The sequence below is a fragment of the Scyliorhinus canicula genome, chromosome 3 (genome assembly GCF_902713615.1).
Source record: "Scyliorhinus canicula chromosome 3, sScyCan1.1, whole genome shotgun sequence".
Taxonomy (NCBI): domain Eukaryota; kingdom Metazoa; phylum Chordata; class Chondrichthyes; order Carcharhiniformes; family Scyliorhinidae; genus Scyliorhinus; species Scyliorhinus canicula.
In genome coordinates this window covers 133,943,496-133,960,937 of record NC_052148.1, presented here as the reverse complement: position 1 = coordinate 133,960,937, position 17,442 = coordinate 133,943,496, and the positions used below count along the sequence as shown (strand labels likewise).

The following is a 17,442-nucleotide window of genomic DNA, read 5'->3' as shown; positions in this document are numbered from 1 at the left end:
TACTCAATTCTATTTTTTTTCAATTATGGGGCAATTTGGCCAATCCACCTACTCTGCACATATTTGGTTTGAGGGGGGTGAGACCCACGCAGACACGGGGAAAATGTGAAAACTACACTCAGTGACCCAGGGCCGAGATTGAACCCGGGTCCTCAGCGCCATGAAGCAGCAATTGCTAGCCACTCTGCCGCCCCATGTATCGCTCAACATTACAGAGGAATATATAACTGTTCCTATAAAATTTGATTTGCTCCCGTATTTATCAAAACTTTTAGTTATTTTTATTCTTTGTTATTTCAGACAAAGCTTAAATATTCCACTTTAAATTTGGCTAAAGATTCTTTGCCACTTGAAAGTTATACAAAGCAGGGTTTCCCAAACTTTTCCAGCCACTGAACCCTTTTGACCTCCCATTAGTACCGAAGGAACCTCTAAGAAATATTCTTATTGTGTTGAAGAGCCAAACTTAAAAAAAATATATTGTTTTACACAATAGGTCTTAACATGGAATAACCCAATTCATAGAAGTATTTTCAATATCTTATATATATTTACCATAATTTAAAAAGTTCTCTCATACACTAACAAACACTCTCGACACACTCTCATCACTCGCGCACACATCTATTACACACATACACTTACACGTGCTCGTTCTCATCACTCGCATGCACACAGTCTCATCTCTTGCGTGCAGACACGCACTCATTCTCATCTCTTGCACACACTCAATCACATCTCTCTCTCTCGCATGCACACACTCTGTCCCTCACACAACACTCTAATCCCCAAGGCCCTGCTCCTTCTCCACTGCCACACTTCTGCCCCCCCACCCCCCCACTTCTCCGTAGGACCGGCTTACAGCCTTCCCTGACCACCCCAACCCGACACCCTCCAGTGACACACATACAATTACCGTCTCCCAGGATTCGAGAATGGCTGGACCTTTAAAGGTACATGTTTTACAGCAGATAGTACCGTAAAAAATGAGGCCTGGCTTTCCTTGCTTCTAATTCAGCTGTACTCGGCAGAAGGCCTTAGGAACCCATTGGACTACACTGTTCTCACCTGGCCTGAGTCAGAAGGACAAATGAGAAAGGAGCAGCTTCATTTCCAGTTAAACACATAGGAGTGGAGTGGCAATCCAACTCTGCCACTTTGCAGGTTTTGTATTAATTGAGCCAGGCCATAAATGAAAAGAAAAACCAGAAAGGGAAACATAGAAAACTGACCCCAGTTTATGAAATTACAAACCAAGATTTCTGGGGAAATTGAAACGGTTGAAACTATTAAATAAAGGACACTTGCTATCAGAGCCCAGATGAAGGTGATGATCCCAGTGGTGCTGTACAGGTAGGCTGAAGAAGGTAGAGGCTAGATCTAGAAGCTGAGTATAGGCTAATATTCAGTTACTGTAGCTGTTTCTATTGCTTGAAGAAAACATTAGTGGATCAATGCCATTCAGGCCGTTGTAATCTGAATTGGTGAAGTTCTGCAAACCATATTTAGTGGAGACTGTGCCTGTGGTACAGGGCCTGGTTATAGTCTGCTGTTGGCGGGGTGTAGAGCTAAATCCTAGAAGAAGCGAACTGAAATTGTTTGTGAGGAGGTCAGCAATTTGAAGGACTTTGTGACATAGACTCATGACATCTGTTCTGAGTGAACTGCCAAGCCTGACCTGTCTCAGTCGAAAAAAAACAAAAATACTGAGAAATCTCAGTGGGTCTTGGAGTTTCCACATTCTGCCCTTGTCTGCGTGGGTTTCACCCCCACAACCCAAAGATGTGCAGGTGAGGTGGATTGACCACACTAAATTGCCCCTTAATTGGAAAGAATTAATTGGGTACACTAATTTTTAAAAAATATCTCAGTGGATTTGGCAGCATCTGTGGAGAAAAAAGTTGAGTCCAATAGGATTGTTCTTCAGAACCCTGTCTGCCTTAGTATAGCTGCCATTTAATTTATAATTTACTTATAACTGATTGCAATTTTCCTATTAATTAATGTTTAACTTGTGTTGATTTTGGCTTTTAGACTACAGGAGGACCCAAGATAGCATTTAGTATATGCATTGTTTGACTCTTGTATAGTAAAGATTTGTCTGCTTTAAGCAGAGGAATCTTGTGGCTTCATTCTTTCAGTAAATAATTCGGATTTCTTATTTCTTTTTGAAAAAAAGTTACTGGTTTTGACCAAAATCATAACAATAAGATTTGGCAAAATTCAATTTGGGATCCCTGAAAGTAAGCATGTAGGTGCAGCAGGCGGTAAAGAAAGCAAATACTATGGGGCCTTCCTTCCTCGCGGGAGGATTTGAATACGGAACAGAGATGTCTTGCTGCAGGGCTTTGGTGAGACCACACCTGGAATATTGTGTGCAGTTTTGGTTGCCTTATCCGAGGAAGGATGTTCTTGCTAAGGAGGAATGCAGCAATGATTTACCAGGCAGATTCCTGACTGGTAATGTTGGGCTGATAAGCAAGTAACATTTGTGTCTCACACGTGCCAGGCAATGGCCATATCCAGCAGAAGAGAATCTAACTGTCTTCCCATGACATTTAATGACATTTCTCACAGTGCATCCCCCACAACCAACATCCTGACGTTACCATTCACCAGAAACTGAACATTTAAAATATTGTAGCAATAATTTGAGCAGTGAGGTAGCACAGTTGCTTCACAGCTTCAGGGTCCCAGGTTCAATTCCTGGCTTGGGTCACTATCTGTGCGGAGTCTACACGTTCTCCCTGTGTCTGTGTGGCTTTCCTCCTGGTATCCCGGTTTCCTCCCACAGTCTAAAGATGTGCAGCTTAGGTGGATTGGCCATGATAAATTGCTCTTGCGTTCAGTGGGGTTACTGGGTTACGGGGATAGGGTGGCGGTGTGAGCTTAAGTGGGGTTCTCTTACCAGGGGCCGGTGCAAACTCGATGGGCTGAATGGCCTCTTTCTGCACTGTAAATTCTATGATTCTATGAAGAGCAGATCAGATGTAGAGAATTCTTACATCTGACTTCCAAAAGCCTGTTCACCATCTGCAAGGCGTAAGTGTGACGGAATACTCGCCATTTGCCTGGATGATTGCACCTCACACTCGAGAAGCATGATACCATCCTGGACAAAGCATCCCACTTGATTGGCACCACTTCCACCTATTTTTTCATTCAGAATGTGGTCGGAGTTTGGAATGCACGACCTGGGAGGGTATTCGAGGCAGGAAATCTCACAACCTTTAAAAAGTACATGGATGAGCACTTGAAATGTCATAACATTCAAAGTTATCGTACAAGTGCTGGAAAGCGGGATAGGTGTAGATTTAGTGCATTTTTTAAATAGAATTTACAGTGCAGAAGGAGGCCATTTTGTCCATCGAGCCTGCACCGGTCCCTGGAAAGAGCACCCTACTTAAGCCTACGTCTCCACCCTATCCCCGTAACCCAGCAACCCCACATAACCTTTTTGCTACTTAAGGGGCAATTTAGCATTGCCAAACCACCTAACCCGCACACCTTTGGACTGTGGGAGGAAACCAGAGCACCCAGTGGAAACTCGCGCAGACACAGGGATAAAGTACAAACTGCGCACAGTCACCCGAGGCCGGAATTGAACCCAGGTCCCTGGAGCTGTGAGGCAGCAATGGTAACCATTGTTCCACCATGAGGTTTTGGCGCAGACTTGTTGGGCCGAAGGGCCTCTTCTGTACTGTATGACTGTTAATTCTATGACTATAATACCTTAAACAGTCACTTCCTCCACCACAAATGCACAGTGGCAGCTATGTGTACCATCTATAAGATGCACTGCAGCTGCTACTCAGCAAGGCTTCTTTCACAGCACCTCCTAAATCTTCAGCACTTAGAAGGGCAAGTACAGCAAAGGCAGGGGAACACTGCTTTCTTCAAATTGCCCTCCAAGCCACACCATCTCGACTTGGAACTATAATCACCATTCCTTCAGTTTTGCTGGGTCAAAATCCTTGAACTGCCCGAACTCCCTCCCTAACAACACTGGGTGTACCTACACCGCATGGACAGCAGCAGTTCAAGAGAGCTCACCACCATCTTCTTTAGGGCAATTAGGGATGGGTAATAAATGTTGGCCTAGCCAGTGACACCCACATTCCGTGAACATATTGGAGCAAAAAAGTTTTATTGGTATCACAAAGGAAAAGGCTTGGGTGTTTTATTTTTGAAAATAAATTTAGTGTACCCGATTAATTTTTTTCCAATTAAAGGGCAATTTAGCATGGCCAGTCCACCTACCTTGCACATCTTTTAATGAAGTGACAGCGCAATTGCAAAGTTTGATAGGTGGTTGAACTGGTTGTGCAATCAGACTATACCTGATGCTGCTTTTGATATGCTGGAGTTAAACATTACATTGAAACATTAAAGTGGAGAATGTTTTAAGGAAAATAAAATATTTTAAAAAATTATATCTGATAAATGTGTCCTCAACCTTTGATGACCTGAAGAACATAAAGCTAGTTATTTTTAGTGATGCATCAGATGCTAATCTTTTTTCTGATGAAGCTGATTTCATAATTTTTCTTACGAGCGAGAATGGAAAATACACTTTAACTTGGGAAGCTGATTGGGCAGCACGGTGGTGTAGTAATTAGCACTGCTGCCTTATGGCCCCGAGGTCACAGGTTCGATCCCGGCTCTGGGTCACTGTCTGTGTGGAGTTTGCACATACTCCCCGTGTTTGCGTGCGTTTCACCCCCACAACCCAAAGATGTATAGGCTAGGTGGATTTGCCACGCTAAATTGCCCATTAATTGGAAAAAATGAATTGGGTACTCTAAATTTATATTTAAAAAAACTTGGGAAGCTAATAAATAAAAAGTGTGAGGTGGCGGTGGCCTAGTGGTATTGTCACTGGATTAGTAATTCTCTGGGGTCTGGGTTCGAATCCCACCATGGCCATTGGTGAAGTTTGAATTCAATATATACCTGGAATTAAAAGTCTAACGATGACCATGAAACCATGGTCGATAGTCATAAAAAACGCTTCTGGTTCACTAATGTCCTTCCGGGAAGGAAATCTGCCGTCCTTACCCGGAATGGCCTACATGTAACTCCAAACCCGCACAGCGATGCGGTTGACTCTAACCGCCCCGCCACTGAAATGGCCCAGCAAGCCACTCAGTCCAAGGGCAATTAGGAATGGGCAACAAATGCTGACCCAGCCAGCAACACCCACATCCCAAGAAAGAATTACTCTGGCCGCCAAAATATTGGCTCTGGTGAAGGCATAGAGTATCGGATTATTTTTGTCATATCTTTTAAGTGAGATTCTGTACAATGGGCATATTGAAGATAGTTCACCACAGACTTCCCTGTGCCTGTATCTGTTTCATGGCGGCACCCCATACAGGGAATCCCTTGACATCGCTCAGGAGGGCATGTAACAACAAGCTTTTCAATCAGTCGGATTGAAGAATCCTTATTGAGCAGAGTCGAAACCAAGAAGCAGAAAGCAGGAAATGTAACTGATCCTGGCCCCGGGTCACTGACGGTGTGGAGTTTGCACATTCTCCCCGTGTCTTTGTGAGTCTCACCCCTACAACCCAAAAAGATGTGCAGTGTAGGTGGAGTGGCCATGCTACATTGTCCCTTAATTGGGGAAAAATGAATTTAATTTTTTTTTAAAGAAGCAGGAAATGTAACATATTGGTTAGCAAAATAAAGATTATGAACACAGATGGTAATAAGGAAGAGAGCGATAAGGAGATATGGATGGTAAACCATTAGTGATAATTAAAAAAAACTCCAACCTTAATTTTTTTCTAGGAAAGTGCGTGTGCATTTATAATGTTCATTTTTTAGGACCATAGAGATTATTGAGTATTACTTATCCTTTATTACACTATTAAAAACTTAACCTACAATGCACTAACCCTAGCTATTTTTGCTGTCCTCGGCGAAGAGCTAGTAGATAACTCTCCCATGTTCATGCCTTTACTGATTTCTATGTAGTGTCTATGTGCGAGGACTGCAACAGGACTCACTGTGATGGAACAATGTATCTCTGGAAGCAACATCTGGATTTTCACATTTAACTACATATGTTGGATGCCAGAAGTTGCTGCCAGATTTACTCTCTGATAACAGCAAGTGCTCATAACCTCCCCATTATTATTGCAGCAAAATCCAAACCATGCACAACTTAAGGTGAGATACTGCTGTTAATTTGAAAATAATAGGGACAGTTGAAATTTTGTTTCATGCTCTTGCTGTTTTGTTACATGCATGGTTTATTTTTGCATTTAATGTTTTATGTGGGGAATATGTTTTGAAAATTCACAGGATAATGTGAATACAGTAATCATCACAACTCAATAATGGGCACTGTTTATAGTTGCAGTGGAATAGTGCAAACAGCAGAATTGCAGCTTCATTGCAACATATTTCGTTGTTGCCCGGCATCATCCTGTCATCAGCACTGCCTGGGGTAGGAAGAGGCTATTGAAAATATTTGTGGGCACATAGTCCAATCTTTGCACAGTTTTAAAAATTTCCATCCTGTGATAACCATGGTTTAATCTCTTAATTAAATAATTTGATAGAATATGTTATGAAGGCCTGTAAGTTGTGGGATACTTTTTCAGGGGAGCTGGGGGGAAAATACCCCTTCATAAAGGCAATTGCCGGTTGGTGTAGCGTGGTGCAGGGGAGCACTCATGTTAACATAATCATACATGGTCTGGCTGGAGCAAGTTGCCGCACTTCCTAACTCTGAACTTTATGTATCTCATTTATGGCGATGGTACTACAAATTGATGAGAGCACATTTTACAGGCACATAGGTTCCATTTATATTTCATTTGTGTTTCAACTTTAGTCATGTAAATTAAGTAACCATGTGTGGTATAAACAGGGAAAAAGCACACAAGTAATGTTATTTATATTTCACTTGTGAGTACATCTTGCCCATCACTTACAAGGTCAACCCACTTGCATTTATAATCCATACTTTTTAACTATGCGTGTATGATATCATCTATGGTCGCAATAGGTTGCAGGATACTTTTTTATAACTAGAATTATGTGTCATACAATGCACAATATATTATCACAGCCACAGGACCAATGATTTGTGGTGAAGTTTAGTTCAGTTTATATTGCATGAACAAAGAGTCTTGTATTTTATTTCCCAACAGAAACACATCCAGTCCTCTTTTAAATACTGCCATGGCGCGTGGTTGGTAATATGTTTAACACATCTATTATTCTTTTATTTTAAAATTTCCTAAGTTTCCGATTAACTGTGCTCTGCACTAATCATAAAATGTTATGCCAGACAGAACATCTTTCCTCAATCCAAATTCTTTGTAACAGGATAAATCTTACAGAACTCTTCGAGTTACCCTGTTCATTCTCCTCGAGAATAAAGTTTCAGGGTAAATGTGGCATACATCAGCCCTCCAACTTTAGGAATCCATCTCACAGGGATACCTTTATAGTTCTTTATAGCCCAAAACGCTGGATCAAAAAGCCAGTGGGTTAGCCCTGCTGTCTCACGGTGCCGAGGTCCCGGCTCTGGGTCACTGTCTGTGTTGCACATTCTCCCCGTGTCTGCGTGGGTTTCTCCCCCACAATCCAAAGATGTGCAGGCTAGGTGGATTGGCTACGCCAAATTGCCCCTCAATTGGAAAAAATGAATTGGGTACTTTAAAATTTATATTAAAAAAAGTTTATTCTGCTGTGAAGTGGCCATGGTGCGTATATTATTTTCCAGCTAATTTTTAATCTAATCTTTTATAAAGCCCGAAAAGGAAAATGGTTGACAATTTATAGCAAAGTGGAGGTAGTTATGTGGAGGTTAACAGCAGTTGGGCATTGCTAGACAGTGGTAGAATTTGGGAGAGTCTGGTCGTAGAAGTATGGCTGTATTATGAAAGGTTATCTAGTGTTTGATAACCCGAAGGAGTGAAATGTAAAGTTTAACATGCCCTGCAGGATCCCTTAGTGGCCAGACAGGAAGTTTGGAAGGAGTGAGCTAAGTCCCAGGGTTTGATATCTGTGTGGAGTGAGAGGAATCTATGTTTTATAAGAAAAAAGGCATTCTCAATGCGCATCGAAGATTTAGAAAGTCAATTTTTAAAATAGATTCTTGAGCGGGTGTAGACATTGCTGGCAAGGCTGCATTTTATAGCTATTCCTAATTGTTCACAGGTGCTCTTTCTCCTTGGCCTCTGCAGTCTTTGTAGTGATGGTTTTAAATTCAAGATACTTTAAAAGAATACACCCAAATCTGGATGATGTGTGACTTGGTTATAGTTTCCCTTGTGGCATCAATGTCCCTGGCTTTTTTGATCCAGCATTTTGGGCTAAAAATAACTATAAAGGTGTCCCTGTGAGATGGATTCCTAAAGTTGGAGGGCTGATGTATGCCACATTTACCTTGAAACTTTATTCTCGAGGAGAATGAACAGGGTAACTCGAAGAGTTCTGTAAGATTTATCCTGTTACAAAGAATTTGGATTGAGGAAAGATGTTCTGTCCGGCATAACATTTTATGATTAGTGCAGAGCACAGTTAATCGGAAACTTAGGAAATTTTATAATAGAAGAATAATAGATTTGTTAAACATATTACCAACCACGTGCCATGGCAGTATTTAAAAGAGGACTGGATGTGTTTCTGTTGGGAAATAAAATACGAGACTCTTTGTTCCTGAATCATAGTAAGGAAACTGGATGAATTTGAAATAATTGAAATTGGATGCAGCTTTTCAAAACCTCAAGTTGTTCTAAGCCCACATTTATTTAGTTAAATATTTTTATTTGAGGCATTTTCATAAATACAAAAAAAATCAGAACAACCAAGCAATTGAATAAACCACCAAACACCCACTACCCTCCCTTGCTCCCCGACACCATCCGCCACCCAAGCAAAATCCGTCTCCGAGCTATCAGGGAAGCAAAGGCCAAAACATCGGCCTCTCTAACCCCCTCGACTCCTGGGTCTTGCAGCACACCTCTGGACCATCTCCACCCCCAGCACCTCGGATATCACGTCATCCAACCCCTTCCAGAACTCCTTCAGCCTCGGACATGCCCAGAACATATGGACGTGATTCGCGGGCCTCCCCGCACACAGCCCACACCTATCCTCTACCCTCTCAAAGAGCCTGCTCATCCTTGTTATCGCCATATGCACCCTGATGAGGCTTAACCTCGCTCATGACAAGGACATGTTCACCCTTTGCAGGGCCTCCACCCAGGTCTGAGCCCTCACCTCCTCTCCCAGCTCCTCCTCCCATTACCTCTTAATATCCCCTGAGAGGGCTCCCTCCCATTCCAACTCCTTATAAACATCCAACACCTTCCCCTCCCCTATTTCATCCTTCGGTAACACCTTGTCCTGCAACCCCAGGGGTGACAGCCCAGGAAAGGACGGCACCTCTCTCCTTACAAAGTCCCAAACCTGCAGGTACCGAAAGCCATTCCTTCTGGGCAACTCATAGACTTCCTCCAGGTCCGTCAACTGTGCAAATGATAACAAATCTCTAACAAATAAACAAATCTCCAAAGTCTTCAATCTCTGCCTGCCTCCAGCCCTGCCGGTGCAAACCTATGATTATTACAGATTGGCAGTCACACCAAGGCACTCTCCAGCCCCAGATGCTGTCACCATTGCCCCAACACCAGCCCTCCCGGTTCAAGAAATCGCTTCTAACCCACGGGATCTTCCCTGCCCACACCAACCCAGAGATCAGTCCATTGACCTTGCGAAAAAATGACTTGGGGACAAAGATTGGGGGGTTCTGAAACACACACACAAACCGTGGCAGCACCGTTATTTCTACTGTCTGCACCCGCCCCGTCAGTGGCAGCACATCCCACCTCTTAAAGTCCGCCTTCATCTGCTCCACCAACAGGGCCAGATTCAGGTTGTGCAACTGCGCCCAGCTCTGTACCACCTGGATACCCAAAAACCTAAAACTCACCCCACCACCCTATACAGCAGCTCCCCAAGCCTCCTTTCCTCCCCTCTAGCCTCAATCAGGAACACCTTGCTTTTTCGCATATTCAATTTGTGTCCCGAGAACCGGCCAAACACCCCCAGGATCCCTATGATGCCTCCGGTGCTGCCCATCGGGTCCTAAATATACAGAAGCAGATCGTCCGCATACAATAAGACTCTGTGCTCAATACACCCCTCCCGCCTCCGCCCCGCCAATCCCGTAACGCCCGAAGTGCCGTTGCCAGCGGCTCTATCAACAAGGCGAAGAGCAATGGGGAGAGCGGGCACCCGTGCCTCGTTCCACAGTGCAGCCCAAAGTTTCCCCAACTCATTCGGTTCATTTGCGCACACGCGTCCAGCGCCTTGTACAACAGCCAGACCCAATCTACCAGAACTGCTCCAGCAACTCCGACAAATAGGCCCGCTCTATGCAATCAAACACCTCCTCTACATCTGTCGCCACCACTACCTCCACCTCCTCCCCCTCCAAAGGTACCATAGTTACATTGAGTAGCCTTCCCACGTTTGCTGTTAGCTGCCTCCCATTTACAAAACCTGTTTGATCTTCGGCTTTCACCCCTGGGACATAGTTCTCAATTCGCGACGCTGACACCTTCGCCAATAACTTGGATTCCACGTTCAATTATGATATCGGGCGGTATGACCCCCACTGCTCAGGATCCTTTTTCTTCTTTAGAATCCGGGAGGTGGAAGCCTGCGACAATATAGCGGGGTGTTCCGCCCCAAACGTTTAAACAAACTCTATCAGGAACCTGTCCGGCCCCAGGGCCTTCCCTGCCTGCATTGTCCCCATACTATCCATCACCTCCCTCAGTCCAATTGGGGCTCCCAAATCCTGAACCAGCCCCTCCTCCATTTTGGGAAATTCTAACCCATCCAGGAACCATGAGACATCGGAGCAGAATTAGGCCGCTCGGCCCATCGAGCCTGCTCCGCTATTCAATCATGGCTGATATTTTTCTCATCCCCATTCTCCTGCCTTCTCCCCATAACCCCTGATTCCCTTATTGATCAAAAACCTATCTATCTCTGTTTTAAAGCCACTCAGTGATTTGGCCTCTACATCCTTCTGCGGCAAAGTGCTCCACAGATTCACCATCCTCTGGCTGAAGAAATTCCTCTTCATTTCTGTTTTAAAGGAGATTAAGTTTGAGATTGTGTCTTCTGCTTCTAGTTTGTCCTACAAGTGGAAACATTCTCTCCACGTCCACTCTATCCAGGCCACGCAGTATCCTGTAAGTTTCAATAAGATCCCCCCCCTCATCCTTCTAAACTCTAACGAGTACAGGCCCAGAGTACTCAGTCGTTCCTCATACGACAAGCTCTTCATTCCAGGGATCATTCTTGTGAACCTCCTCTGGACCCTTTCCAAGGCCAGCACATCCTTCCTTAGATACGGGGCCCAAAACTGCTCACATTACTCCAAATGGGGTCTGACCAGAGCCTTATATAGCCTCAGAAATACATCCCTGGTCTTGCATTCTAGCCCTCTCAACATGAATGCTAATATTGCATTTGCCTTCCTAAATGCCGACTGAACCTGCACATTAACCTTATGAGAATCGTGAACAAGGACTCCGTCCCTTTGTACTTTTGATTTCCTAAGCATCTTCCCATTTAGAAAATAGTATAATCTGCAAATTTAGCAACAGTGCCTTCAGTTCCTTCTTCCAGATCATTAATGTATATTGTGAAAAGTTGTGCTCCCAGCACCGACCCCTGAGGTACACCACTAGTCATCGGCTGCCAACCTAAAAAAAACCCCGTTATCCCCACTCTGTGCCTCTGCCAGTCAGCCAATCCTCTATCCATCTTACCCTTAACACCATCGGCGTTTAACTTGGGGGGGGGGGGGGGGGGGGGGGGGGGGGGATGGAAGGATGGTGGGGAAACCGCGGGAAGAGGAATTGTGCTGAAGCCAATGGGGGAGAATCAAAGATCGATCCCGAGGGCACCGAAATGTACATAGTTAGTTAAATGAAGGACAAAATAAACCTCTCTGTAAAATAAAGTAAATTAGTGCAGGCAAGAAAAATGTAATGTATATACAGAACAACTGTTTATAAAATATGAGAAAAGCCAATAAAAAGATTTTTAAAAAAAAAGTACCTGGAGCAGTACTTGGCACGTCATAACATTCAAGGCTATGGGCCAAGTGCTCGCAAATGAAATTAGGTGGGCAGGTCAAGGCCTTTCATGCATCGGTGCAGACTTGATGAGCCAAAGGGACTCTTCTGCACTGTAGTATTCTGTGATCCTTCATCTTGCAAGATCAACATTGTTTTGGCGTTCAGTGCCATTGAAGCAAATGTTTTAATTATTTGCTGGCCTACAGATAATTAATATTTTTCTTACAGCACCAAAAAACATGGGTAACCAAACTGCAGCTATCTTTGTAAACATTGGTTTCTATGACTTTTCAACATAAATTTTTTAAATGGCAATGTGTACTCAATTGCCTATACATATTGATATTGCTCCGTACGAAAAAAGTTATAAATTTATGCTGTAGCGAATTTTAAATTCTTTTGGCAAAGTTGTGTGAATAAAACTAAGCAATTGAAAATAAAATACATAAATTCCACATGGTTGTGGAATTTAACCAGAGGAAACATTGGAATGCAGGATCTGGAGCTAGCAATTTAACTTCAAGACTACTCCATTAATCAATGAGAACATGGTTGATCTGCATCCCACATGCATGCTTTTGCCCTGTATCTCTTAATAACTTTCTTTAACAAAAGTCTATCAATCTCAGATTTAGAATTACCAATTGATCTGGCATCAATTGCTGTTTACAGAAGACAATTCCAAACTTCTGCCACCCAACATTTGTAGAAGTGTTTTCTAATTTCACTCCTGATAGGTCTAATAAATAGAACATGCTTCCGAGTCCTGGACTCCTCAAACAGCAGAAATAATTTAACTATATCTATCTTATCTGTTTCCCTTAATGGCCTGAAAACTTGATTGAATCTCCCTTTAACCGTCTAAATTCCAGGGAATGCAATCCTAGTTTGTGTAATCTCTCTCCATAATTTAACCCTTGCAATCCAGATTTGTAGGGAGGCAGTGGTGTAATGGTATTGTCACTGAACTAGCAATCCAGAGACTGAGAGTAATGCTCTGGAGATCGGGTTTGAATTCCACCAAGGTAGATGGTTACATTTGAATTCAATAAAAATCTGGAATTAAAAAAGCTTAATGATGACTGAAACCATTGTCGATAGTTGTCAAAACCGATCTGGTTCACTAATGACCTTTAGACAGAATTCCTTTTAAAAAAAATTCAGAGTGCCCAATTAATTTTTTCCAATTAAGGGGCAATTTAGCGTGGCCAATCTACCGAACCTGCACATCTTTTGGGTTGTGGGGGCGGAACCCATGCAAACACTGGGAGAATGTGAACACTTCACACGAACAGTGACCCAGAGCCGGGATTGAACCTGGGACCTCAGCGCCGTGAAGCAGCAATGCTAACCACTGCATTGCTTGACAGATTTCCTTCTTAACGGGCCTGGCCTATGTGTGATTCCAGATCTGTAGCAATGTGGCTGATTCTTAAATGCCCTCGAGGATGGGCAATACATTCGGGTCCAGCCAGTGACGCCACATTTCATGAATGAATAAAACAAATTTGAGTAAATCTTAGCTGCACGGCCAATATGTATAAGGAACTGAATTGGATAAAATTAATTCAGTACCTGTATAAATCTGTGGTGCTAATAACACATCCTATGTTATAGGAAACTCAATTTACCATGAGCAATGACGTAGGATGTCCTTTTTTTAAGCATATAGCATTAAATATTTTCAGAATAAAATAATACAATCCATGTTCGGAGGTGTATATTATAGAAATATTGAATGTACCAATATCTGCCTTTTTTGAAAACTGAAAGAGGCATTTTAAGACTGAGGCGTCTGTCAATACTTCAACTAATTGTCTCAGATGAATTTATATTACCCAGATGTTGATGCCCTTTTTTTTTGTACAGGCTTTGAAAAACAGCTATAAGGTTGTATTTCGTGAACCAGATACCCGGTGGAAGTTTAAACCAGGGGAGCTTGAAAGGTGAGTTTACTTTTTTCTGTCCTTTTTTTAAAACCTGGGACCTCGGACTGTGAGGCAGCACGGCTAACCCACTGAGCCATTGTGCTGCCCTACTTTTTTCTGTCTTGGTGATATGAAGTTTTGGCAATAAAAACAGAAAACGATGGAAAAATTCAGCAGATAACACATTCTGCTATCTTATATTAGCACCACGATCAGTATCTTATTGAGTCCCTTAATGCTATCATTAACACTTCTCTTGTCTTGTCCCCTAAACAACTTTGTCCAATCTCTCCGAGCTCATACCTATCCCTGTACAGCTAGCCCAGAGCTTGAGATCAAGGAAACTGAAGGCATGGCCATCATCTGAGGAGTGATTAAAATTTGGGATGCTGTGAGGCCAAAATTAGTTGAGTGCAGATACCTTGAAGAGTTGTTGTGCTGGAGGGGGTTACACATATTGGAGCAAGTGCATAGAGAGATTTGAAACCAAGGGTGAGAATTTTAAAATCGAGGTATTACTTGATAGGGAACTGGTGTAGGCCAGCAAGTACAATGGTTGATAGGCGAATGAATCTTGGTGTGAGTTAAAACATGGATAGCAGAGTTTTGAAAGACCAGATTTACAGGGGATAGAATGTGGGATACCAGGCGTGTTGGAATAGACCAGTTGAGAGGTAACAAAAGCAGAAATTAGTGTTTCAACATAAAATGAGCTGATGCAGGCATGACGTTTGGAAATGTTAGAGAGGTGGAAAAGGACATTAACTTGAGGGAAATATATATAACTTTTATCCCGTGACGACCTCTAATACTTCACGTTCAATAATTATTTGTAAAGAGCAGTCACTGTTATATTGTGAAACCCAGCAGCTCATGTGCAGACAAGAAACATTAAGTTTTCCACTGGTTCCACCAATAATAAATCAATATATGGCTAGACCGTTTGTTCACATTGGTGTTGCAGAGGGATGAATGTGAGAATTCCTTAGCTTTGTTTAAATAGTGCAATGGGATTTTTGCATTTTTCTGAGCCAGGAAGGCAAAGCCTTAATTTAACATCTCTTATGAAAAATGTCACAATTTGACCACACACTATCAAATGTATCAGCTGAACCATGCAGAAATAAATATCTTTTAAAGTGTAATTTTTGGTCTCTGAACAATGATATTCATTTCAGTGGAAAACTTAATGTTTCTTTACCAACATTCTGATCAAACACTGTAATAATCCTCATGTTACATATTTTGTGTTTTTGCTGATGCAGCAAATGTTATTATTGCTTGGATACCTTCTAAAATCATTAAAAAATCAATACTTTAGGAAGCGGGATGTGTGCCAGCAAGAAGAGTTCTGGATTTTCAAATGTGTAGTTGACAGGATTTTCAAGAGCTGGGCTGTTATAGCTGGATTGTAAATGGTCTTTGTATTGGAGAGTACCTGAAGTCTGAGGCTCTGCACTAGGTTGATTAGAATGCTGAGTGCGGCAACTTGAGGCCACAAAGAAGGTCGCACATGCACAGGACCAATAACAGATGCCAGTGAAACAATTACACAGGAGAAAACACCACTCAATACTCAAAATGGCACTTTGTATGTCTTCTCCACCCCCACCCCCCTTAAATTTCAATCCCACATCATGCCAGAAATCTAATAAAGGAATGGGCACGTTTCAGCGATCCCGTTGCACCCGGTGCAGAGCCGGGCACAACAGGTGAACCGTGCAAGAGGCCCAAATCGGGACAGGCTCTGGGCCGATCACGAGTCACCCGATCCGCTCCGCCTGACATGATTTGGAACATGCCCTCGCTGGGCATGATCCAGATCTACATATTTAAATGAGCCAAACGGCGTTTTTATGCCGGCATGGGGGCATGGCCCCAATTTTGGAGAATCCAGACCCTTATATATGCGCGTACACACGCACGCACATACACACAAGAAGAGAAGGATGAAAATAATAAGTAAAAGGAGAAAGAGTCTTTGTTTTAGATGGTTGTCTTTCAGCACACTTTCCTTCAAGCTAGGCTTTCAGGTTGAGGTTTGAGGTCTGTAATGGATTTCACTGTAGATTCATTCATTCAAGTTCTCCGTAGGTTCAGAAGTACAGCACCTCAGCAATTCTGGAGAGGAAAAGAAGAGAGGGATAGCAGGCACTCACAGTTTCTTCCTTGAGTGTCCAGGACCCAACTCTGCTTTCCTTAGGTCTCTGGAAATGGTCCCACTCGGGTAGGACCCAATCACCACCTGTTACCGGGCAAAATACAGCCTTTCGGCCAATTAATTGGCTACGACCAACCAATCTGACCGAGTCCCACCCAATTCCTCGGGTGCTACAGAGTCTGAATTCTGCTGCTCGATAGCACCATTTACTATGTTGCAACTTTTTGAACTCCTCATTCTTTCTGTGGTTTGAGTGAAAGATACATGACGATTAAACATTCATGGATCATTGAGCATCAAAATGATAATGGCAAAAAAATAAAGAAAGGGGAAATAAGGGAATCAACAGGAAGCACCCTTACAAAGGACAGGAACAATTGAAGTTGCCCAACGAGAAAACTGAATAGACTGGTTTGCAGCCGTTCCAACGCCACCTCCACTCCCCGTTTTAAATCCCAAATTACTTTTGGCCGGAATAAGGCTAGTGCCCATGTAAAAGTCCCACACCAACCTGTAGGTCTCTTCCTGATTACGATGCAGAGGCTCCTGTGACCATCTCTATCTTGGTCTGCTTCCCATCCGCCACCACTGGAGTATAAATAGACTCCACCCATGCCTCATGATCTTCATGCGCCTCTGCCTGCTCCAAACTTTCCACATGATGCAGAGCTACTTGAGGTTTCCTCAAATTTAAATTTCTTGCTCAGCTTTCGCCTTTCTTTTCGCACACCTGCATTTCTTTGCTAATTGCTCTATCCTGTTGCATCATTGATGAACAGTGTACAGAAACTTGCAAAGATGGGCATAGTGTGGCCCTCCACATCTCAAACACTCTACTGTTTTAACTTTTTTCTGGAAGCTTCTTTCTGTATTTGGTGCTCCCGCCTGGGCACTACCATTAGCCCGCTGGATAGATCTGTCATTGAGAAGTTTCTAGCACCTTCTTCACACAACAACCAATGCTGAATGCTGTTTTCGTAAATAGTGCAGACCAGCATATCTCTAAACATGTTTCCCAAGACTGCAATGCCTGAGACTGGGACATGCTCCTGCTGCTTCTCGTAGAGGTCCACCTGGGACTGGACACATCTTCCAGTGTGTCGGACATGTTGTCGAGTCATTCAGCCATGGCCGTCACTGACTGAGCTACAACTTGCATACCACAACTCATGCTGCTGATGTCGTGCACCATGCTCTCCACTATGATCGGCAACTTAGCAGTGTTGGTCTC

The 17,442-nt window shown here is 43.1% G+C and overlaps 1 protein-coding gene across 3 annotated transcripts in view; it reads left to right on the top strand.

The window, feature by feature from the left end:
- The window catches only part of n4bp2 (NEDD4 binding protein 2), a 116,074-nt gene that overhangs the window by 36,646 nt on the left and 61,986 nt on the right, over positions 1-17,442 (top strand). Inside the window, exons 5-6 of one of the 3 annotated variants that reach the window (XM_038791377.1) lie at positions 6,362-6,454; positions 13,992-14,068. In XM_038791377.1, coding sequence (XP_038647305.1) covers positions 6,362-6,454; positions 13,992-14,068 — 170 coding nt within the window. Of the gene's footprint in view, positions 1-6,147; positions 6,175-6,361; positions 6,455-13,991; positions 14,069-17,442 lie in introns of all 3 variants that reach the window. The other 2 variants (XM_038791378.1, XM_038791379.1) reach the window with 2 other exon arrangements.